At 43.0% G+C, this 18,780-nt stretch overlaps 1 protein-coding gene and 1 long non-coding RNA gene across 2 annotated transcripts; both read right to left on the reverse strand.

The window, feature by feature from the left end:
• Positions 1 to 3,457: 3,457 nt before the first annotated feature.
• On the reverse strand, positions 3,458 to 4,876 carry LOC134450452 (uncharacterized). The gene is made up of 3 exons (XR_010035097.1): positions 4,679 to 4,876; positions 3,732 to 3,909; positions 3,458 to 3,607 (listed from the first exon to the last, which is right to left on the reverse strand). It is a non-coding gene; the product is annotated as an uncharacterized LOC134450452 (long non-coding RNA).
• Positions 4,877 to 6,252: 1,376 nt separating this feature from the next.
• Positions 6,253 to 9,317, reverse strand: LOC134450451 (golgin subfamily A member 6-like protein 22). The gene is made up of 4 exons (XM_063200294.1): positions 9,209 to 9,317; positions 7,373 to 9,031; positions 6,523 to 6,779; positions 6,253 to 6,428 (listed from the first exon to the last, which is right to left on the reverse strand). Exons 2-4 carry the CDS (start codon positions 9,024 to 9,026, stop codon positions 6,426 to 6,428), a joined length of 1,914 nt encoding a protein of 637 aa, XP_063056364.1. The 5' UTR covers positions 9,027 to 9,031; positions 9,209 to 9,317; the 3' UTR covers positions 6,253 to 6,425.
• Between the last annotated feature and the right edge of the window lie 9,463 nt (positions 9,318 to 18,780).

An 18,780-nucleotide genomic window follows, 5' to 3' on the forward strand; every position in this document is an offset into this window, starting at 1 on the left:
CATTCCCCATTGAGGGAGGCGGAGTCGTGGTCGGGTGGTCAGACGAGACTCTTAACAGTAGTCATCATCTGATTCATTATCCATGGGCAGGCATGAGACAAGGACCTCTGTTAGTCCCTCAACTCTCACTCTGGGTAACCGTGGATGCATCCCTGCTCATGGGATTCTTGTCCAATATAAAGAGGCTGACTGATATGACAACAACAGGGGGAGACACGAGTCCGATAGGCCTACTACATAGAACTAGATTCCATTCTCACATATCTCTATCCCTAATTTTTTTTTAAATACTATTGAGAAAACAAAGCTAAAAGAAATGTTGGAAAAAATCCATCCACCCAGTCAGAAGTAGGGGCCAAACAATTTAGCCATCTTGGATTCAGCCATCTTGAAAGTGTTAGCTCTGCGTTTTGAGGATATACTAAATGACATACATGGTATTTTAAGTTGGCTAAGGAACACTACATATGATATAATTTTGAAAATCAACATGGGTCCGAGTGGGATTCGAACTCACAACCTCCATATCTGTAATCCAGCACATTTGCCATTGATATTCAATGACATACATGGTATTTTAAGTTGGCTAAGGAACACTGCATATGATATAATTTTGAAAATCAACATGTGTCCGAGTGGGATTCGAACTCCCAACCTCCATATCTCTAATCCAGCACATTTGCCATTGATACTAAATGACATACATGGCATTTTAAGTTGGCTAAGGAACACTGCATATGATATAATTTTGAAAATCAACATGGGTCCGAATGGGATTCGAACTCCCAACCTCCAGAACTCTAATCCAGCACATTTGCCATTGATACTAAATGACATACATGGTATTTGAAGTTGGCTAAGGAACACTGCATATGATATAATTTTGAAAATAAACATGGGTCCGAGTGGGATTCGAACTCACAACCTCCTTATCTGTAATCCAGGACCTTTGTCATTGATACTAAATGACATACATGGTATTTGAAGTTGGCTAAGGAACACTGCATATGATATAATTTTGAAAATCAACATGGGTCCGAGTGGGATTTGAACTCCCAACCTCCATATCTGTAATCCAGGACCTTTGCCATTGATACTAAATGACAAACATGGTATTTTAAGTTGGCTAAGGAACACTGAATATGATATAATTTAGAAAATCAACATGGGTCCGAGCTGGATTCAAATTCCCAACCTCCACATTGCTGATGCAGGACTACTACCATTGGGCCAAGCAGCTGCCTATAAAATACATTATAGCAAGACAATATTACATTGCATTGAAGAGCTGAACAATAGACTTCTAGAACTGCAGAGGACCTGCTCGTTAAGAATAGAATGTTGAGAGAAAGTGACCGTTGAGATGGAACCCTATATTGGCAGCACCTGTTGTGATTGTCTGTATAGCAGTTAGTATGGTGCTCTAAGGCAGGCTGCAGAATCCAAAACAGTTTCTAGGGCTTTAGATTATCGTTGTAAAAAAACTAAAAAGAATTGGCACATGTCCTGGTCACAGATTGGAGTCATACGTGTGATCTTTCTAACAGTTTTTGAATGAAGTTTATAGGTTAAACGGTTCAGTCACAAATGGACCTCTTGTGGAACATGCGCTGACCTCTAGAAAAAGGCACTTCAAGACTCAATGGGAAAAGTAATGGAAAAGCCCTGTCGTTTGTACACACCTGCCATTTAAAAAGTAATGGGAGTTGGCAGATGAAACTTTCACAGTTTTGGGACATCCCATAGAGCTCGCTAACAACGCTTCAACTAAACTTCTAGGTGAAAGTGTTGATGTTTTATGAACGAAAAAGCCTCATACACTCTGATCTTTAGAGTGGCGGAACCTTGGTTCATGAAGGTTCTACCATTGTTTTCAATGGGGACCCAAACTTGCACAAAATCGCCAAAAACGGAAAAACGACAAGAGACACGGACACGCTATAGCAGAACAAATTATCTCCAAGCTGAGCAGGTCGTTTTAGTGTTTGAACGGTGTCTCTATCTCGAAAGGCCTAGGAGGAGATCCATTTTCTATTTTTATTTCCCTGCACAAGAGAATCAAGCAAGCAAGCAAGCAAGCATAAACTGTACTTAGAGATTACTAGAATCGGGCCTTGCTCTGCAAGCCCGCTTAATAATAATAAACGTACTTAGAGATTACTAGAATCGGGCCTTGCTCTGCAAGCCCGCTTAACTATTTCAAGGCAGCTGCAGGCTTAACATTAGGCCTACCAGAATTGCAATGACTAAGTTCTTATGCATTAAGGCTCTGTGTAATGTAGATGCATAATACTATGGTCGTTAAGTCTTTTCAGTGGTAATTATAGTTTCCAGCAGTTGAGTGATGAGGCTACAATGTGCAGAGATGATTCTGGAGTATGCTGGGAAGGAACAAATTGTCACAACTTGGTCACTATCTAGTGACTTGGGGTCCCAAGCGGCTGCCTTCTTAGCCTGGTGAAAAGATGCGCCTCTGCAGGGCTTCTTATATTACTATTGCTATATGCAAATAGGTCTGATGTAGGCCCACATCTGCAGTCTACTCACTCTCTCTACTAATCAGTGCTGCACATTTATAAGTCACTTAATGGCTAAGGCCCCTTACATGTAACAATCCATCCTAATAGATGTCTTAGGTCTTCAGAATCTCCTCTACTGGTTGTGCCAAGGGTCAAGTCTAAACAGGGTGAAATGGCATATGCTGCAAAATGCTGGAACCAACTTGCTGTCCAAATTAAAACTGCCCCAACAGTGATTTGTTTGAATAGGAAATTAAATACGGCTTTATTCTCATCTGCATTTGGTAATAGTTAGTTAATTACACTATCTATAACACAGTGTAGGTTTCTTTATTCTTTAGCACATTGAATGACATTTATGTATATGATAATGTTCTACATACATATTTTTGATTGATTGATTGTAAATCATCATACATGTCTGCTACTGATACACTTGGAAATTTGAATGTGAAGAACAGACCATAAGGATTGAATGTCTCAGTAAAATTATGAGAACTAGAAATGTGCCGAAAGAGCACATGCACCTCCACCCTCTTGTGGCAGGCCGCGCAGTTGCAAGAGAGAACCAACCAAACCAACACACAAACTCTGGTGAGCACATAACCTCCTTGGCAGAGGTAATAAATAGAACATCTAACCTCAGGTTTTTTCTGATCCATGAGTTCATAAAGTTGAATGGTGGTTTATTAATAATAACAACTAAGCAAAATGGACAGGTCATCTCTCTACTAGGCCTATGTCATTGGTTAGAGAAAACACAGACCCAACATTGATTTGAGATTAGCCTATTTACGTTTGTAATAATGGAAAGGTAATAACACATGATACGTAGTGCTGGGACTCCATTAAATAAATGTAATAACACATAATAAGAAGTGCTTCGACTCGACAACATAAAAAAAAAATAACAACATTAATTTTTTGAAGTGATGTAACAGTCCTCTTCAGAGATGAGCTCAACAAAGTCTTTTTTGATCCCACTTCCTTCAGTGTGTTTCCCAGCCTTGCTCCTTGGACTTTGCACTATGACTGATTTTTTAAGTTATAGCGCCCTTATACTCCTTTTCCTCTTCTTTTTGAACTCACTGGAATGAAAAAAGAAAACAAAGACAGACAACATCAGGATAATAAAAAAACATCAACCTGGATATCCTGTTGTTAAAAATAGCAACAAACACACGAACTAACCAACAAAGAGGATGCACAGACCTTCTTCTTCAAGTCGAGCTTGTGATAGTAATCCTCTGTCTTGACGATGTTGCCTTTTCCCCAGGACTTTGGCCCATATCCTCTCATTCTCCTCCTGCAGTTTGGCTTTCTTCTCCTCCTTCTTCTTTGTCTGTCCCTTGTTCCATCTCTTCTCCAGGCTACAAGGTTTCACATACCACTGGAGCACATTTTGTGATGGACATTAAGACTCTAATGTACAGGAATTGTTATGAAGCCTCACGTCATATGGTGCTTTGTGTTATGTAATTGTGATTTCAACTGTTTTAGTCTTTATTTTATGGAATGTAGGCCTATTGTGTAATATAGGCTATTGTGTTTATTTTTATTTGTATGTAGGCCTATATTTGTCCATTATGAATGCACATTTATTTATTAATTTATTTGTATTTACTATTTTAATGTAGGCTACTATTGTATTTTCCTTTTTAACTAGTTTTACAAGAATTTTATTGTAATTTGTAAGTGAAAATATGTGAAACTGAAAATAAACAAACACATGCTAATACAGTTGATTTTTATTGATTACTATGGAGAGAGTTAGTTTTTAAGTATACTGATCATAAACTTCTCTTGATATAGAGCAAACAAGGCGGAGTTAATTAGGCTAAAACAACTCACAATAGAGTTGAAAAATTGTCTTAGTAAATTGAAACGTCTCACAATAGACTTGTGTTTAACGCTGAACTGAGTATAGGCCTATTGTATGAAGAGTAAATTTCAAAAGCACTCGAATTTGAGTCTGATGTCATCACGCAGAGTAAAATATTTACTCTAAATGAAAGAGAATTTACTCCAGAAAAAATACTCTTTCTAGGTAGGGACCAAATGTTATCTCCAAATGTTATCTGTGGCAGAGTACAATTTTCTTCTATTTGAGGAAGTTTTATTCAGGCAAATTTCCTGTGTATATAGCGGCAAATACTGACCAAGCGTTCAGTCGCCTGCAACACCAGGAGATCGTGGGCAGAGTCGAGGTGGGAAGAGCAGGTCTGGGATGGGGAGATGCACCACGCTTCTGGTCCAAGGCCAACCGCAAGGAAAGGAAGGAGATGGTGGTGGCAGAGGTGACGAGGATGGAGGAAGACTGCTATAAGATCAAAGCTGGGTCACAGGGGCGGCAAGGAAGCTGGACCACCTGGGAGGGATTTACAACCAGGAACGTCAGTTAGTCAGACGTGTGCAAGATCCCACAGGCAAGACTCAGCTTCCTCATCCGCTCAACATACAACACACTTCCCTGCCCTCGGAATCTCCACCAGTGGTTCAGGAGTGAGGAATTTTGTGCGCTCTGCAATGCTCCCAACGTAAGCCTACAGAACATCCTGTCAGGCTGTAAGATCGCACTCTCACAGGGCCGTTATAGATGGCGCCATGTCCAAGTCCTGAGGACGTTAGCCGAAATGCTGGAGGAGTGTCGGCAGGAATGCAAAGCACCACCAACTGCAGAGGACCTCATCACCTTTGTTGCAAAAGGAGGGGTCAGGAGACGCATCAGACCAAGAGAAAAAAACACCAAAGTCCTTCTCTCCTGGCCAGGAGTGGAGAATGAGGGTCAACTTGGACAGGAAGCTCCAGTTCCCCACGGAGATCACCACCACATCTCTCCGGCCCGACATAGTTGTGTGGTCAACTGAAGCAAGAGGGGCGATCCTCAACGAGCTTACAGTGCCCATGGAGGAGGGGATTGAGGCCGCCTTCGAAGGCAAGATGGCCAAGTACCCGGAGTTCGCTGCTGAGTGCCGGGAGGCTGGCTGGAAGACCTCCATCTACCCAGTGGAGGTCGGATGCCGGGGCTTTATGGGTCTGTCAACCACACGCCTCCTAAGGGATGTGGGGCTTACCGGAGGAAGGCTCAGGAAGGCAACAAAAGAGCTGTCAGAGGAGGCTGAAAAAGGGAGCTTTTGGCTCTGGCTCAGGAGGAAGGACAAGGTGTGGGTGAAGAACACCTAACCCCAGACAACAGCTGCAAGGAAAACACCCATTCGCTGCAGGGGGGTGACAGGGAGACATCCCTGTCATTGCTCCGCCACCAGGAGACGTACCAGAATTAAAGGAGCGAAGCGTTGGTGAAAGCTGCAGCTGAAATTCATTCTCCCTAAAGTCCACCAACCTCCTCCAACAGCTCCTCAAGCAAGCCTTTTCCTCAACTGCCTCACACATTCGACACCGTTCACTCAGTACCGTTGCCGCCCCAGCAACCAACGCACCCTATCATAGCTGATTGGAAGGGGATAAAGCCAGCAGCCAACGAATGCCAAACAGCCCAACTGTCTCACACACTCAAACTCACTCAGTATCATTGCCGCCCCAGCAGCCAACAAACAACTCCTCAGTAAGCCCCTGCCTTGACTGCTGCACACACTAGGCGTTTTCAAGTTTTCATCAGTTTCTAGGCCTATGTCTTATCAAATGTATGGAACGTAGGCCTATGTATTGTAGTTTATGGATGTGTATTTCCTATGTTTGCCTGGTATTGATACAATACAGTCGAATGTTTGTGTTACAAGTCTTTATTTCTCCCTCAAGGCCACCATTCATCATTCACCTAGGGAACGGTGGTTTCTGGCTGATGACCCTGCAGCTGACCCATGGGCACCGGAGGAGGCGCGACAAGCAGCAATGCCCAACAGGTTCTAACAGCTGCCTGTATAATCCTTCCTCTTCTTTTTGAGCTCACTGAAATGAAAAAGGAAAAAAAGACAGCCAACATCAGAATAATAATAAAAAACACCAAAAATAATCAATCAATAATCAAAGGGGATGCACAGACCTTGTTCTTCTTCAAGTAGCGCCTTCGATGGTACTCCTCTAAATCTTGAAGTTGTTTCCTTTCCTCCAGGACTTTGGCCCATGCCCTGTCGGCCTTCTCCTCCAGTTTGGCCTTCTTCGCCTCCTTCTTCTCTTTCTTCTTCGTCTGCCACTTGTTCCATCGCGTCTCTACGCTTAGCCATTTGTTTTGCTGCTTCTCCAGGTCATGCCGCTTCTGCTGCTCTCTCTCCGCTCGGGTAATCAGTGGCGCATTGTGACCTAAGGAGTGACAGTAGCCTACACCATGAGCAGTTTCACTTTGGCATGGGGGACCAAAAATATAATAGGGATAATATGTCATATTAAGGATTCAAATTAATTTCATATTGGTGTGTATTTTATTCAAAACATTCAAAATATCAGTTCGGGAGGACGGCAAACCACGCCCATGCAGTAGGCCTTGGCCTACACATAGGCTACGGTAGGCTAGAGATGGGATTCATGGTCTTTGATGGGATCGGGATCAGGTCGTTCCTTTCAGAGAGCCATTCAAAAATGCTGGCATGAATAGTTATTTTCGTAAAAGCAGTGTTTGTTTTAGTCACCTCCCTGATAGCAATGGCACGTTTAATCGACGCCAATTAGCCTATTGTTAAATCAGCACCTAATGTTGTAGATTCAAGGTCACTTTGCTATCAGGGTCAGGGATAGGCCAAGTAGAAGGTTTGCGGAAATTTCATCAGATAGGGCCAAAGCCATGATTTAAAATACATGCTGAGTAGATGTGGAATAATGTAATAGGCCCATTGGCTCAACAGGGAATATACAAGGGTATAGACCTATCTAATTATGAATTATGATGGATATCTTACTTGGCTGATAGAATCTCTTTCCCTCCTCCTTCTCTCTTCTGTGTGTCCTCTCGATTTTCTTCTCGTAGTAGTTTTTCACTTTTTTGTTCGCCCATCCAAAAACCTTGCCCATAACACCCTTGTTCTTCTCCTTCTCCTCCTCGTCCTCCAACGACCTGTTGTCAGCGTCGTTCCTCTCCTCCACTCCTCCTCCATACTTCTGGCCGGGTTTGAAAATGATAACCTCAGGTCCCCTGTTGTCAGCGGCGGCTGGTGAGCTTTTCTCGCTCTGCTGCTCACTCCTCTCCTCCTTTTGCTTCATCTTGCCTTTCTTCTTGGTTTTCTCATTTTCCATATTCCCCTCCTCCTCCTTCTCATTCTCCCTCTCCACAATCATTTTCTCTCTTGCCTCATTCTCATCCATCTTCTCCTTCCTCCTCTCATTTGGGTCCTTGTTTTTGTTGTCACTTTGCTCCCTCCTCTGCTCCTCCCCTTTCTCCTTGTCCTCCTCTTCCTCCTTCTCTTTCTCCTCCTCATAAGTGTGTGATGCACTGTCACCACTGCTCTGGGCTGCATTTTCCTCGCAGATCTCCAGATTCTCGGTTTGCTTCACATCCAGCTCCACTTGCTCATATGCCTGAACAGGTGTTTTTGGTTTGACGGTTATGACGCGTTGCTGTTGCTTGCTCTCAGGCACTTCATTTTTGTCCTGTTGCGCTGGTGCTGTCCCAGGTGCCTCGTCAGCTTTCTTCTGCACGTTTGACTTCAGACGGCTTTTGGGATTTGGCTTCTTCTTATGCCCGGTGTTCTGACCGTCAGGTCGGAGCGGTGTTCTTGAGCGCTTCACTGTGGCCACACTTTGTTTTTCGTTTGTGTTTGCGAACTGTTTTTGATTTTGCTTTCTCCCCACTTTGGACACTTTCGCCGTCTGGCCAATTTCCGTCGACACCTCTTGTCTGCTCTCATCCTCTGTCTGATGATTATCAACCACTCTCTGCTCGTTGGCATTCTGCGCACGTCTTTCATAGGTTCGAAAAACATCTCCTAGCCAGCCACGTCTGTTCTGTCTCAACTTTCTCGCCCTTTCCTCGACCTCGTCAATGCACCTCTTCCACTTCTTCCTTTCCATTCTCAGCTGACTCTCGTGTTCCGCACGCGCTACTTCGTGCTTCTCTCTCAACCGCCAGAGCTCCTGTTCGCGCTCTTCAATGCATCTCTTTGAAGCTTTCTTTTCCATTTTCAGGCGCCTCTTGTGTTCCTCAAGCGCTACTTCGTGCTCTTCTCTCAATCTCCACAGCTCCTGTTCACGCTCTTCAATTAATCTCTTCCAATCCCTCCTTTCCATTCTCATCAGTTTCTCGTGTTCCACTCGCGCCACTTCGTGCTCCTCTCTCAGTCTCCAGAGCTCCTGTTCACGTTCCTGAGAGTCTAGCAAGGACCTCCTCAGCTCTTGTGCCCTCTCCTCCCACTGTCTCTCCCGCTGCAAGTAAAGCTCTTGCCACTTCTCCTCGTTTCTGTGCATCTCCCTTATTCTGTCCTTCTGCAGTTTGTGCACCATTCTATCCACCTGCTCCTGACTCCATTCCCATCTCTCCTCCATCTCGTTTTCCCACTTCTGGTCTAGTTCCAGCTTCCTGGAAATTATCTTGATCTCCTCATTCATGAGATCCATCATGTCTTCTTTTTTGTGGAGATGGAAATATGGAACCAAATTATGTTTTCAAATACATATGGAACCAGCTTGAAATTATTAACGTCGGACTACAAATCTGTGTTAAATAGGCCGCACTGTTTAAGGTGCAGGTCTACTGAAAAGGAAACCTTTTTCGCTTTGATTTTACAGTAATGGTAGCCTACCTGTTATGTCTCCTCCTCACATCTGCATATTGTCTATCTCTGCTTGTAGCCAAGTCATGAATGAATCTTTTTATCTCCCCAATCTTTTGGAGACCATTGTTACGTCAGTTTTGGAATTCAATTTTCCGCGTCATGTTCTGCCTGATCACTCATAGCAGAGACTGGACAAGACTCTTATCTCTGATAGGTAGGGCTAGTAGCCTACCGTAATCGCCCTTTGTGACAGGAACTGTTACACATAGGCCTAGTGTTACTGCATTTTTAAAAAAAAATAAAAATGTATTAATTCCTTTGCTGGTTGTGTGTTTGCATTTTTTTTTTAATTCGTATTGAAATTGGCAATTATTTGAATATTGGAATGTAACCCTAATTAATGTTTGCCATTTTGCCCCACACAACTCAAAACTAGAAACAGACTTCTATTTTGTGGATTGCATATTCAGGCAATGTTGGTATTCCTTACAGGCCTATTCAAATTTGTCTTGAAGCTTGGAGCTGCGCAGAAATCCTTGCCCAAGATAACCGCCTTCCACCACAGTGTGGCGCTGAAGGAACATTTTAAATCTAGGACTGACAGTCTTTCGGAAAAAAAAAACCACACACACACGGTATTCCGGAACTCATTAAACAGCTGGTGACTGTTGACAACTTCTATTGTCATATTTTTTTGAGTTGAGATAAAGTTAGGCCTTTGAAGGCATAATTTTCCAAAAAAAAGTTCAAATAAAATCGCCCCACAGTGCATGGATGCCATTGAACGCACCACATTGCAATTATTAGCAGCTATACAACACATACGCACCCGTTACCACAAATCTATTCATAATATTTGTGAATAGGCCTACTCATTTCAATGACCACAGAGAGCTCCAACACCCCGTGAAGTGCTGCTATTTCAATGCGGGGCTGAGCCGCCCGACATGCACAAACGCGCACCCAGGGCAAGCGCAGTGCAGCACAGCGCAGGCAGGCAGCACATGCCGTAGTTCACTTCGCACATTTCAGGCCCACGCCTCCTGAGTCCTGAGTGGAAACGTCAACGGCAGAGAGGCAGTCCATGGCAACCACCTACAAAGCCTGGGGTAGGCCTATGCCCAAGAATTTTGGAGTGTTCTCATGTCGGTGCGCGCGGATATTAGTTGGGTCATTTATAGAAGTTCCGTGACCGTGGAGAGGAATAGCCTGGGAACTCCCATACTGCCTTTAGTTCTACACAATCGTTTCGATCTGAAAGACAGTATGGTGAGGATGACTCATAACGTCCGAGATCATGGGATCTGTGTCATAAAAGCCAAGCATTCCGACCTTAACAGTTTCTCTGCCCAATCAGAGAGCAGGGCAGTGTGTCATAATAGCCAAGTATTCCGGCCCCATACGGAATTTACAATAGGCAACTCCCCAGACCTAATCTCACTTGTGATTAGGTCTGGTGTTAACCAGGCAAGGAGAGGAAAGGTTCGTTTCTCACTGGATTTGTCATCTATAAAGGTTAAATAACAAAATGAGCCGGGGTGCCCCTCACAAAAATGTGGGGAAATTTTTGTAGAGCCCTATATCCAAAATGGCGGCTGCCAGCCAAGCGGGAAATTTACTTTTTAATGGTTTTGCCCACAGTGCTGCATAATACATGGTTTTTGAGACTGTTTGGGTCAATTCACAAATGATGTAGATTTATTGATTTGACCTATTTTTGACCTTCAAATTCAAGATGGCTGCCACTTTTGGCTCTTTACGTGTAAATGTCAATTTTTCAAAATCGTCAGAGAGCCTTAACATTAGGCACAAATGAAAGGTCTGCTCATACTGAGTTCAGTTATGGACAGTAAAATTACAAGTAGGCTATGCAGATATGCTGATTAGTCGGGTCATAATGTGAGGTTCCGTGACCATCCTCTGGCAAGGATGTTTTGATGATTGATTTGACCTCTATGGACCCTTTAGAAAAGATTTAGCCCCCATGTCCCTCCCAGAAATCCTGGCATTTTTTACTAGAGACGCAAATTCAAAATGGTGTCCAGCGCCATCTCTAAAAAACTAACTTTTGATCTGAATGACATAGAATCATGTATGAAGACACTTTTTCATACAAGTCAACCATGAGGATGCCAAATCTGACATCATTTTGATATACAACTTTGGTTTGACCGTGAAATTCAAGATGGCTGCCATCTAGAACAGTCGTTTTCAACCTTTTTAGGCCGTGACCCCCCAAAACAGTCATATTTGGACTGGGGACCCCTACTCCATTGGTGATGGTCTTTTAAATTGAAAGTCCTTACATTGACATCCCACCCCCAAAAAGGGGATCTCAAACCCACAGGTTGAGAACCACTGATCTAGTACATAGAACATTTCATAGGACATTTTCCAAGCATTCTTGCATAAAGAAGCTTGTTGAGGGACTCAAAGCAAGAGCTGCTGAAATGGACAGAAGTGCTCTCAAAAGTAGTGATAAGCCTGATTCAAGACAGTCAACCTTAGCTCCCTGAGCTGCAAGAACACCATGTTGTTGAGGAACGTGTGGCCTTATTCACCTTATTCAACCTCAATGGCATATACAGGAAGATGCAAGGGAGCAAGGTCATCCAGAAGATCTCCGTCCAACCTATTGCGATTAAAGAATCCCATGTTGCTCTAATTGACATGGGCATGATCTGGAGGATGGCAACTCCATTGGACACAGGACGGCACGTCATACAAGTGGTTGGGCTGTGTCAAAAAGGTGTCATCCATCATCCTTGCCCGCCATTCTCATTCTCACCATGTAATCAATGTCAATGATCCCTGCATCTCTGGTCCAACATCTCTCTTCCTAATGCTCCCGCCCAGCATGCCACAGCATAGGAAAGCACACTAGCCATGACAGACTGGTAGAAAATCTGCAGGAGTGCGTTGCAGACATAAATTATCTCAACTTCCTCAGGAAATAGAGCCTACTCTGCACTTTCTTTTAGACTGCGTAGTGAATTTACTGACCAGTCTAATTTACTTTTCTGATGTACCCCCAGGTATTTGTAGGTGCAGACTGTTTTCACTGTCTCCCCCTCAAAAGATACAGGCACAAGGGGTGGGGTGGACCAACAGAAATCAACCACCATTTCCTTGGTTTTGGTGGTGTTCAACTGCAACTGGTTGGTCCCGCACTATCTAACAAAGTTCTGCACCAGGCCCCTGTACTCCCCCTCCTGCCCATCTTTAATACATCTCACAATGGCAGTGTCATCTGAGAAGAGCAGTTTGCGTTCACGAGACAGGTGATCTATGCACACAAGAAGAGCAGCACCATGGCTGAAGCCTCTGCTTCCAAGTGGAAGACCATGAAGAGAGTCTTTCATCCGTCTCCCTTCAGATGCAAACATGTTACGCCAACACGGCCTTCTTGACAGCTACTTGGCGTACCTAGTGCGCCACTCCACACTGGCAGGCAAGGATGCTGGAGACACCTTTTGGACATAGTCCAACCAATTGTATGGTGTGGCGTCATGTGTCTGCCAATCTTCTACTGATGGAGTTGCCATCCTCCAGATCATGCCCATGTCAATTAGAGAAACATAGGGTTCTTCAATCACAATATGTTGGAGGGAGATCTTCTGGATGAGCTTGTTCTTCTGCGTCTTCCTCTATATGCCATTGGGTTGAATAAAGCCACACATTCCTCAACAACACAGTCTTCTAGCAGTTCTGAGAGCTTCACATGTTTTACTGTCTTCAACCAGGTTGATGGCTGCTTTGAGAGAACTTCTTTCCATTTCAGCAGCTCTTGCCTTGAGTTCAAGTTTTCCACTATATCAGTGGCTTTCAACCTGTGGGTCGAGACCCTTTTTTTTGGGAGGGGGGGGGGGGGGGGGGGTGATAAACGTAAGGACTCTCAAAGTAAACTACCATTACTGCATCTAAAGCTATCAACAAACAATGCTAAAACATTGGCCAAATTGTCAAATCATATTTAAAAAGCCAAACATTGTGAAAATTGCCTACCTACAAGCACACTACGCCTTATAATGTGAGGTATTGTATGCTTGTATATCAGCTATTTTCTCAATATCTATGTATGAGGAATGGAGCTACACAAATTGGGGGTTCCCCAGTCCAGTTTTGGAGGGTCACGGCCAAAAAAAGGTTGAAAACGACTGTTCTAGATGGCAGCCATCTTGAATTTCATGGTCAAAACAAAGTTGTATTATCAAAATGACGTCAGATTTGGAATCCTCATGGTTGACTTGTATGAAAAAGTGTCTTCATACATGATTTAAGGTCATTCAGATTAAAAGTTATTTCTTAGAGATGGCGCCGGACGCAATTTTGAATTTGCGTCTCTAGCAAAAAATGCCGGGATTTCTGGGAGGGACATGGGGGCTAAATCTTTTCTAAAGGGTCAAATCAATCATCAAAACATCCTTGCCAGAGGATGGTCACGGAACCTCACATCATGACCCGACTTATAAGCAGTTTAATTCTCATCAACCACAAACCTTGATATTTTTACCTTTCAGATGACTTCTGCATAGCCTACTTTACTGTCCATAACTGAGCAGACCTTTCATTTGAGCCTAATATCAAAGCTCTCTGACGATTTTGAAAAATTGACATTTAAAGAGCCAAAAGTGGCAGCAATCTTGAATTTGAAGGTCAAAAATAGGTCAAATCAATAAATCTACATCATTCGTGAATTTCTTGACCCAAATAGTCTCAGAAACCATGTATTATGCAGCATTGTGCGCAAAACCATTAAAAAGTAAATTTCCAGCTTGGCTGGCAGCAGCCATTTTAGATATAGGGTTCTACAAAAATTTCCCCACATTTTTGTGAGGGGCACCCCGGCTCATTTTTTTATATAACCTTTATAGATGCCAAATCCAGTGAGAAACAAACCTTTCCTCTCCACGGTCACGGAACTTCTATAAATGACCCAACTATATGGAACTCCGTAAGAATGGTTGAACGAGGGGCATCACTCCCATCACTCAAACCTGCTGGAGGCAGGGGGCAACAGGCATGCTCACACGGCTCAAAAGCAATTTCCTTGCCACAGCAAGCACAGATCAGCCTAAAGGACTCCCTGGTATGGCTGTATACTGCGTTGATTGATTTATGATATATACTGCTATGGCAATTCATTATATGCTGGCACTGGCATTGAAAACTGTCCATCATGCTCCAGTGTGCCTCATCATCTATGCTTCAGTCATCACTTGAGTTCCCTTCCCTCATATGGAATAGTGGTCGACACTGAATGGGTGCAACTCCAATGGCCTCACAGCAAGTCATCCTATTTCTGAAACCAATTGTAGTGAAGGGGAGCAGAGTTGTACTATCGGTCTCAAACCTGGGCCTATGGAGTGGTCTACCAAGATAGGGCCCTGACTGCTACACCAAAGAGTCAGGCTGGTTGGTGGGACAGAGCACACCCACGACCTTAGTGAAGGTCACACACACTACAATCTGTAGATCTTCAGATCCCCAGATGTCCACTTTGGTATTTAGCAGGGGTGTCAAAAGTAAAAGTAAGTTCATGATGTAAGTACAACACTAGCACATGATATTTCATAGCTATCACTTCATCCAAACAGTGGAGTGAGCTTATAGTAAGGAAAGCACACAGATCTACTGGCTACGGAGATTGGTTAGCCTATTTGTGTTGGAAGGAAACTGTTTATTTTTGTTTTGTTTTACTTTTACTTTTGATACCTCTGGTATTTACGCTAGTAGTAAAACATAACACCTGGCGTGTGTTACAACCTACTTTATTTAGAAAAATGAAGTGTGCATATTTGTACATAGTACAGCAATAAAACACAGAAATACTGTTTGGTATTTGGAAATCGTGCAAACTCATGCATATAAAAAGTGAAACGAAACGAGAACACTTAAAGCTGAGAATTGGAATTTTACAACCTATAATGCAATACTAAAATACCAGGCACTTTTCTAATAGTGTATGGAGATCACATACTACAAATGTAAGCAGTTAATATCCATTGATATTTGTATAAATTAATACAGTCACATTACAATAAAATAGCACAAATACGTACAACCCTTTTAGTTTAAGCTGTAAGTCATCACTGTGATGCATCCTCTGTGTGATTTATTTTTTTTGTCTTTCATCCCAACATTGACTCATAAAAAAAGAGAACGCAATAAGCAAACAAGAATATGCAGTTCAAGTTTTTGGACATGGTGTTTTGGTGAGCTCCCTGGCTGCTCCCCTCCCCTCTGTCCATGGGGCGCTATCAGAACCCGAGTGGGGTGGACGAGACAGGTGTGGACTACTATACAAAGCAAAGTGTGTCCATCATCAGGGCGGTGACTTGTCTCTCCTGGTGTTGTCCTCTGGCCTCCAGGCCCCAGAGTGGAGGCGAGGTTTGAGATGTACGTGCTAGAGGCAAGAAAGCTCCCACACACCGTCCACTTTTGCAGCGTTTAAAAGTGACATTTTGATCTATGGACCTTCTTCAAAGCAATTCAACCATTGAATGGGCTTGAAGATGGTCAATAGACCGAAACATTGCTATCAAACACTAACGTTGGTGACCCAGGGGTTCCCCTCCGGCGCACCTGGCCAAAAGAGGTGTGCAAGCATTCTACACAAACGTGGGGTGCAGGATGCTCTAAGGCAGAGAGACAAACTCAGGTCCAGGGGCCAAATTTGGCCTGCAGAGCCATTTTATTTGGCCCGTGAGATCAATTCAAATGTGTATTACAGTTGGCCCACACACACCATAACTGTATAGCATATTAAGACTTGAACATGAAAATGCATATATCACAGGAATATGAGTGGGCCCAGGCCATTGAAACAGCTCACACTCAAATGCAACAGAATATGTGCAGGCACATTTGAACTATATGGGAATCTGTTTAAAGGTACACTGTGTGAGATTTTTAATTGTTTATTTCCAGAATTCATGCTACCCATTCACTAATGTTACCTTTTTCATGAATTCTTACCACCACCATCAAATTCTAAGTATTCATTATGACTGGAATAATTGCACTTTTCATACATGAAAAGGGGGATCTTCTCCATGGTCCGCCATTTTGAATTTCAAGAAATAGCCATTTTTAGCTGCAAAATGATTGTACTTGGGCCATACTAGAAAACATTAGTTTATTGCTTATTAAACTTTCATGTAAGGCCACACCAATTTAATTTGTTGGTTCTCGGATTTTTTCAGGAAAAAGTTGAAGCGAGAGGGCGAAAAAAAAAAAAAAAAAAATTAGTCGTGTGATAATGCCACGGATGTAATAAGGGGACTGTTATGTTATACCAAAGATTCTCTGTTCCTGCATTTAGACTGTCTCTGGTTATACCACCTATATATCAGCCTCACATGGACCTCCAAAGGAAGGTGCAAGACAGGCAAACACCTGGACATGGAGAAGGACAGTGAAGAAGGGAATTAAGGCAGCCAAATAGACCAGGCACAACATTAGCTCACAGGGCAGTTATTATATTAATCTGGTTTGAATAAACCGAGATGATTCAACAGTCTGAAACCGCAGTCTTTATTGAACAAGACAGCAAATACAGCATTGTGAACATATCAATGGAATTACAAGCTATAGGTATGTAGGTTATGTACTTGCATTGAAAGTCACAAAGTAGCATCTTCACAGGAGCTGACAAAGGGCAATTGGTTCCATGTTTGGTATGTGTACGATCCTCAGCCCCATCACCAACTGGTGGTGTTGTCTGTGAGATGAATACCTGGAATGTAAATCAAAATAAGACATTTTTAAATGTAGACATATACAGTTCCTTTATTTTTAACAGTTGCAATCTTCCAGGGTTGGACAAGGCCTATTGCCTTCTTGCACAGAGCAAGTAAAAGCACTGTTTGGGCAAGTGCATGTTGGGCAAGTATTTTTATGCATTGCGCATTATTGGAGCAAAAGACACACAATTTTCATCAAATAAAGATATTATATTGATGCCAGTCAAAATATGCCCTTTTTGTCAGAAAAAGTCTCTCATTTAAACAAAGCAAGCAACCTTGATTGCTTGGAGTGTTTTTTTTCCCCTTGGGAAAANAACAAACAAACAAACAAACAAACAAACACAACAAAAAGTAACGTGCAAGTAGGCCTACAATGCATTTGGTTTGGGCAAGTGGAAATAATAGTGTATTTGCCTAAACTTGTCCAACCCTGTACGATGTCATCACCGAGCCGTAGAAGAAGTAAACAATAGGTAACGTCAGTGATATAACCCCTCGGTGTTTGACGGACGGTGTTGAGTGATGCATATCGAAAATGTATTCAGGGGAAGTGCATAGATAGAATGTCAAAGCAGCTGAGAATATGCAATTATTGATGCATCACATCCATTGACAGTCTCAATGATCACATGGCACGTTGTTTACTTTCTCTCCGGCTCGGTGGAACTTCCTGACTGACAAGAAAGATGGCGGCGCCCTGTGACCATGTTCACCAGGGCGCATCATTCGAAAATGTACTTTTATCTAAACTATCCGGCGCAGTATCAAACTTCTCTATACATTGCTTTACGTGTCAACACCCACGCGACAAAGTTTGGAGTAACTTTGAGGCCCGCAAATGGGTGGAAAGTACACAATTCAGTACGACCTAGTATTAGTTCTACTTTGACCAGGATTTTTCGGATGGCTAATACGTATTTGGTTGCCCTTGCCCTATCATACACCAAGCAAATAATATAGTTAATAAAACCCACCTGCACAGACTCTGGGCTGGTTGTTGAAATGGTTCTGTCCAATAAATCCCCGAAGTTCTCTTCGTAATCGACTTCGGTGGCAGATGGACACTCCCAACTGAAATAACTCCCGGTAGCCCCAGGTGGTTTATCACTCCCAGACGTTCGATCCCACCCGATTAAATTGCACGTATTATCATACACTGCCACATACAAGCAATTTAGAGTTAGGTATAGGGTTAGAAACAAAAAACTAACATCAAAAAGATAACTAGCTCCGTTATATGGTGGTGGGCTCGATAGTCTGGCTAGTGGGAGCGTGCCGACCGGGGAACGATTGGGGTTGGGAGCGACAATCTGGGAATCCTTCGACTTCTGTTATCCTGTCGACGAGTTTCTTGTTGTTCTTGTAAATGCGTACTATGCCGTACACTAGCTGCTGCCCCGGGGGGTTGCTTCCTCCAAGCAGGACCATAGTTGTTGTTTTTCTTTTTTAAAACTGCTATCCCACTCCACTAATTCCACTAAGAGCCATACTGTGTTTCACCGCTGCTACTGCTAACCCACAGGGGCTTCAACTTGCCATTGCATGTTTGTCTGTAAAACCATTTGAATGTAACACGTTTCCTGATTCGCTAGTCGTAATCGGCATGTTGAAAGGAGTGGTTTTATTGGTTCTCTCCTTTCATGAAAACATGCAGTCTTCGTTTTTTTTAGCGATTTCATTTTTTGGGGTATTGAAACTGATTTTTTTTTTTTTTCATTTTGATACAAAATACAAGCGGCGAATCCGAGAACCAACAAATTAAATTGGTGTGGCCTAAAGATCAAATTTGGCAATAGGCAGCCCAATTTCAATGAGCAGCATAGTTGCAATACCTTTTTTGACCATTTGCTG

This window comes from Engraulis encrasicolus, chromosome 6 (assembly GCF_034702125.1).
Source record: "Engraulis encrasicolus isolate BLACKSEA-1 chromosome 6, IST_EnEncr_1.0, whole genome shotgun sequence".
Classification (NCBI taxonomy): domain Eukaryota; kingdom Metazoa; phylum Chordata; class Actinopteri; order Clupeiformes; family Engraulidae; genus Engraulis; species Engraulis encrasicolus.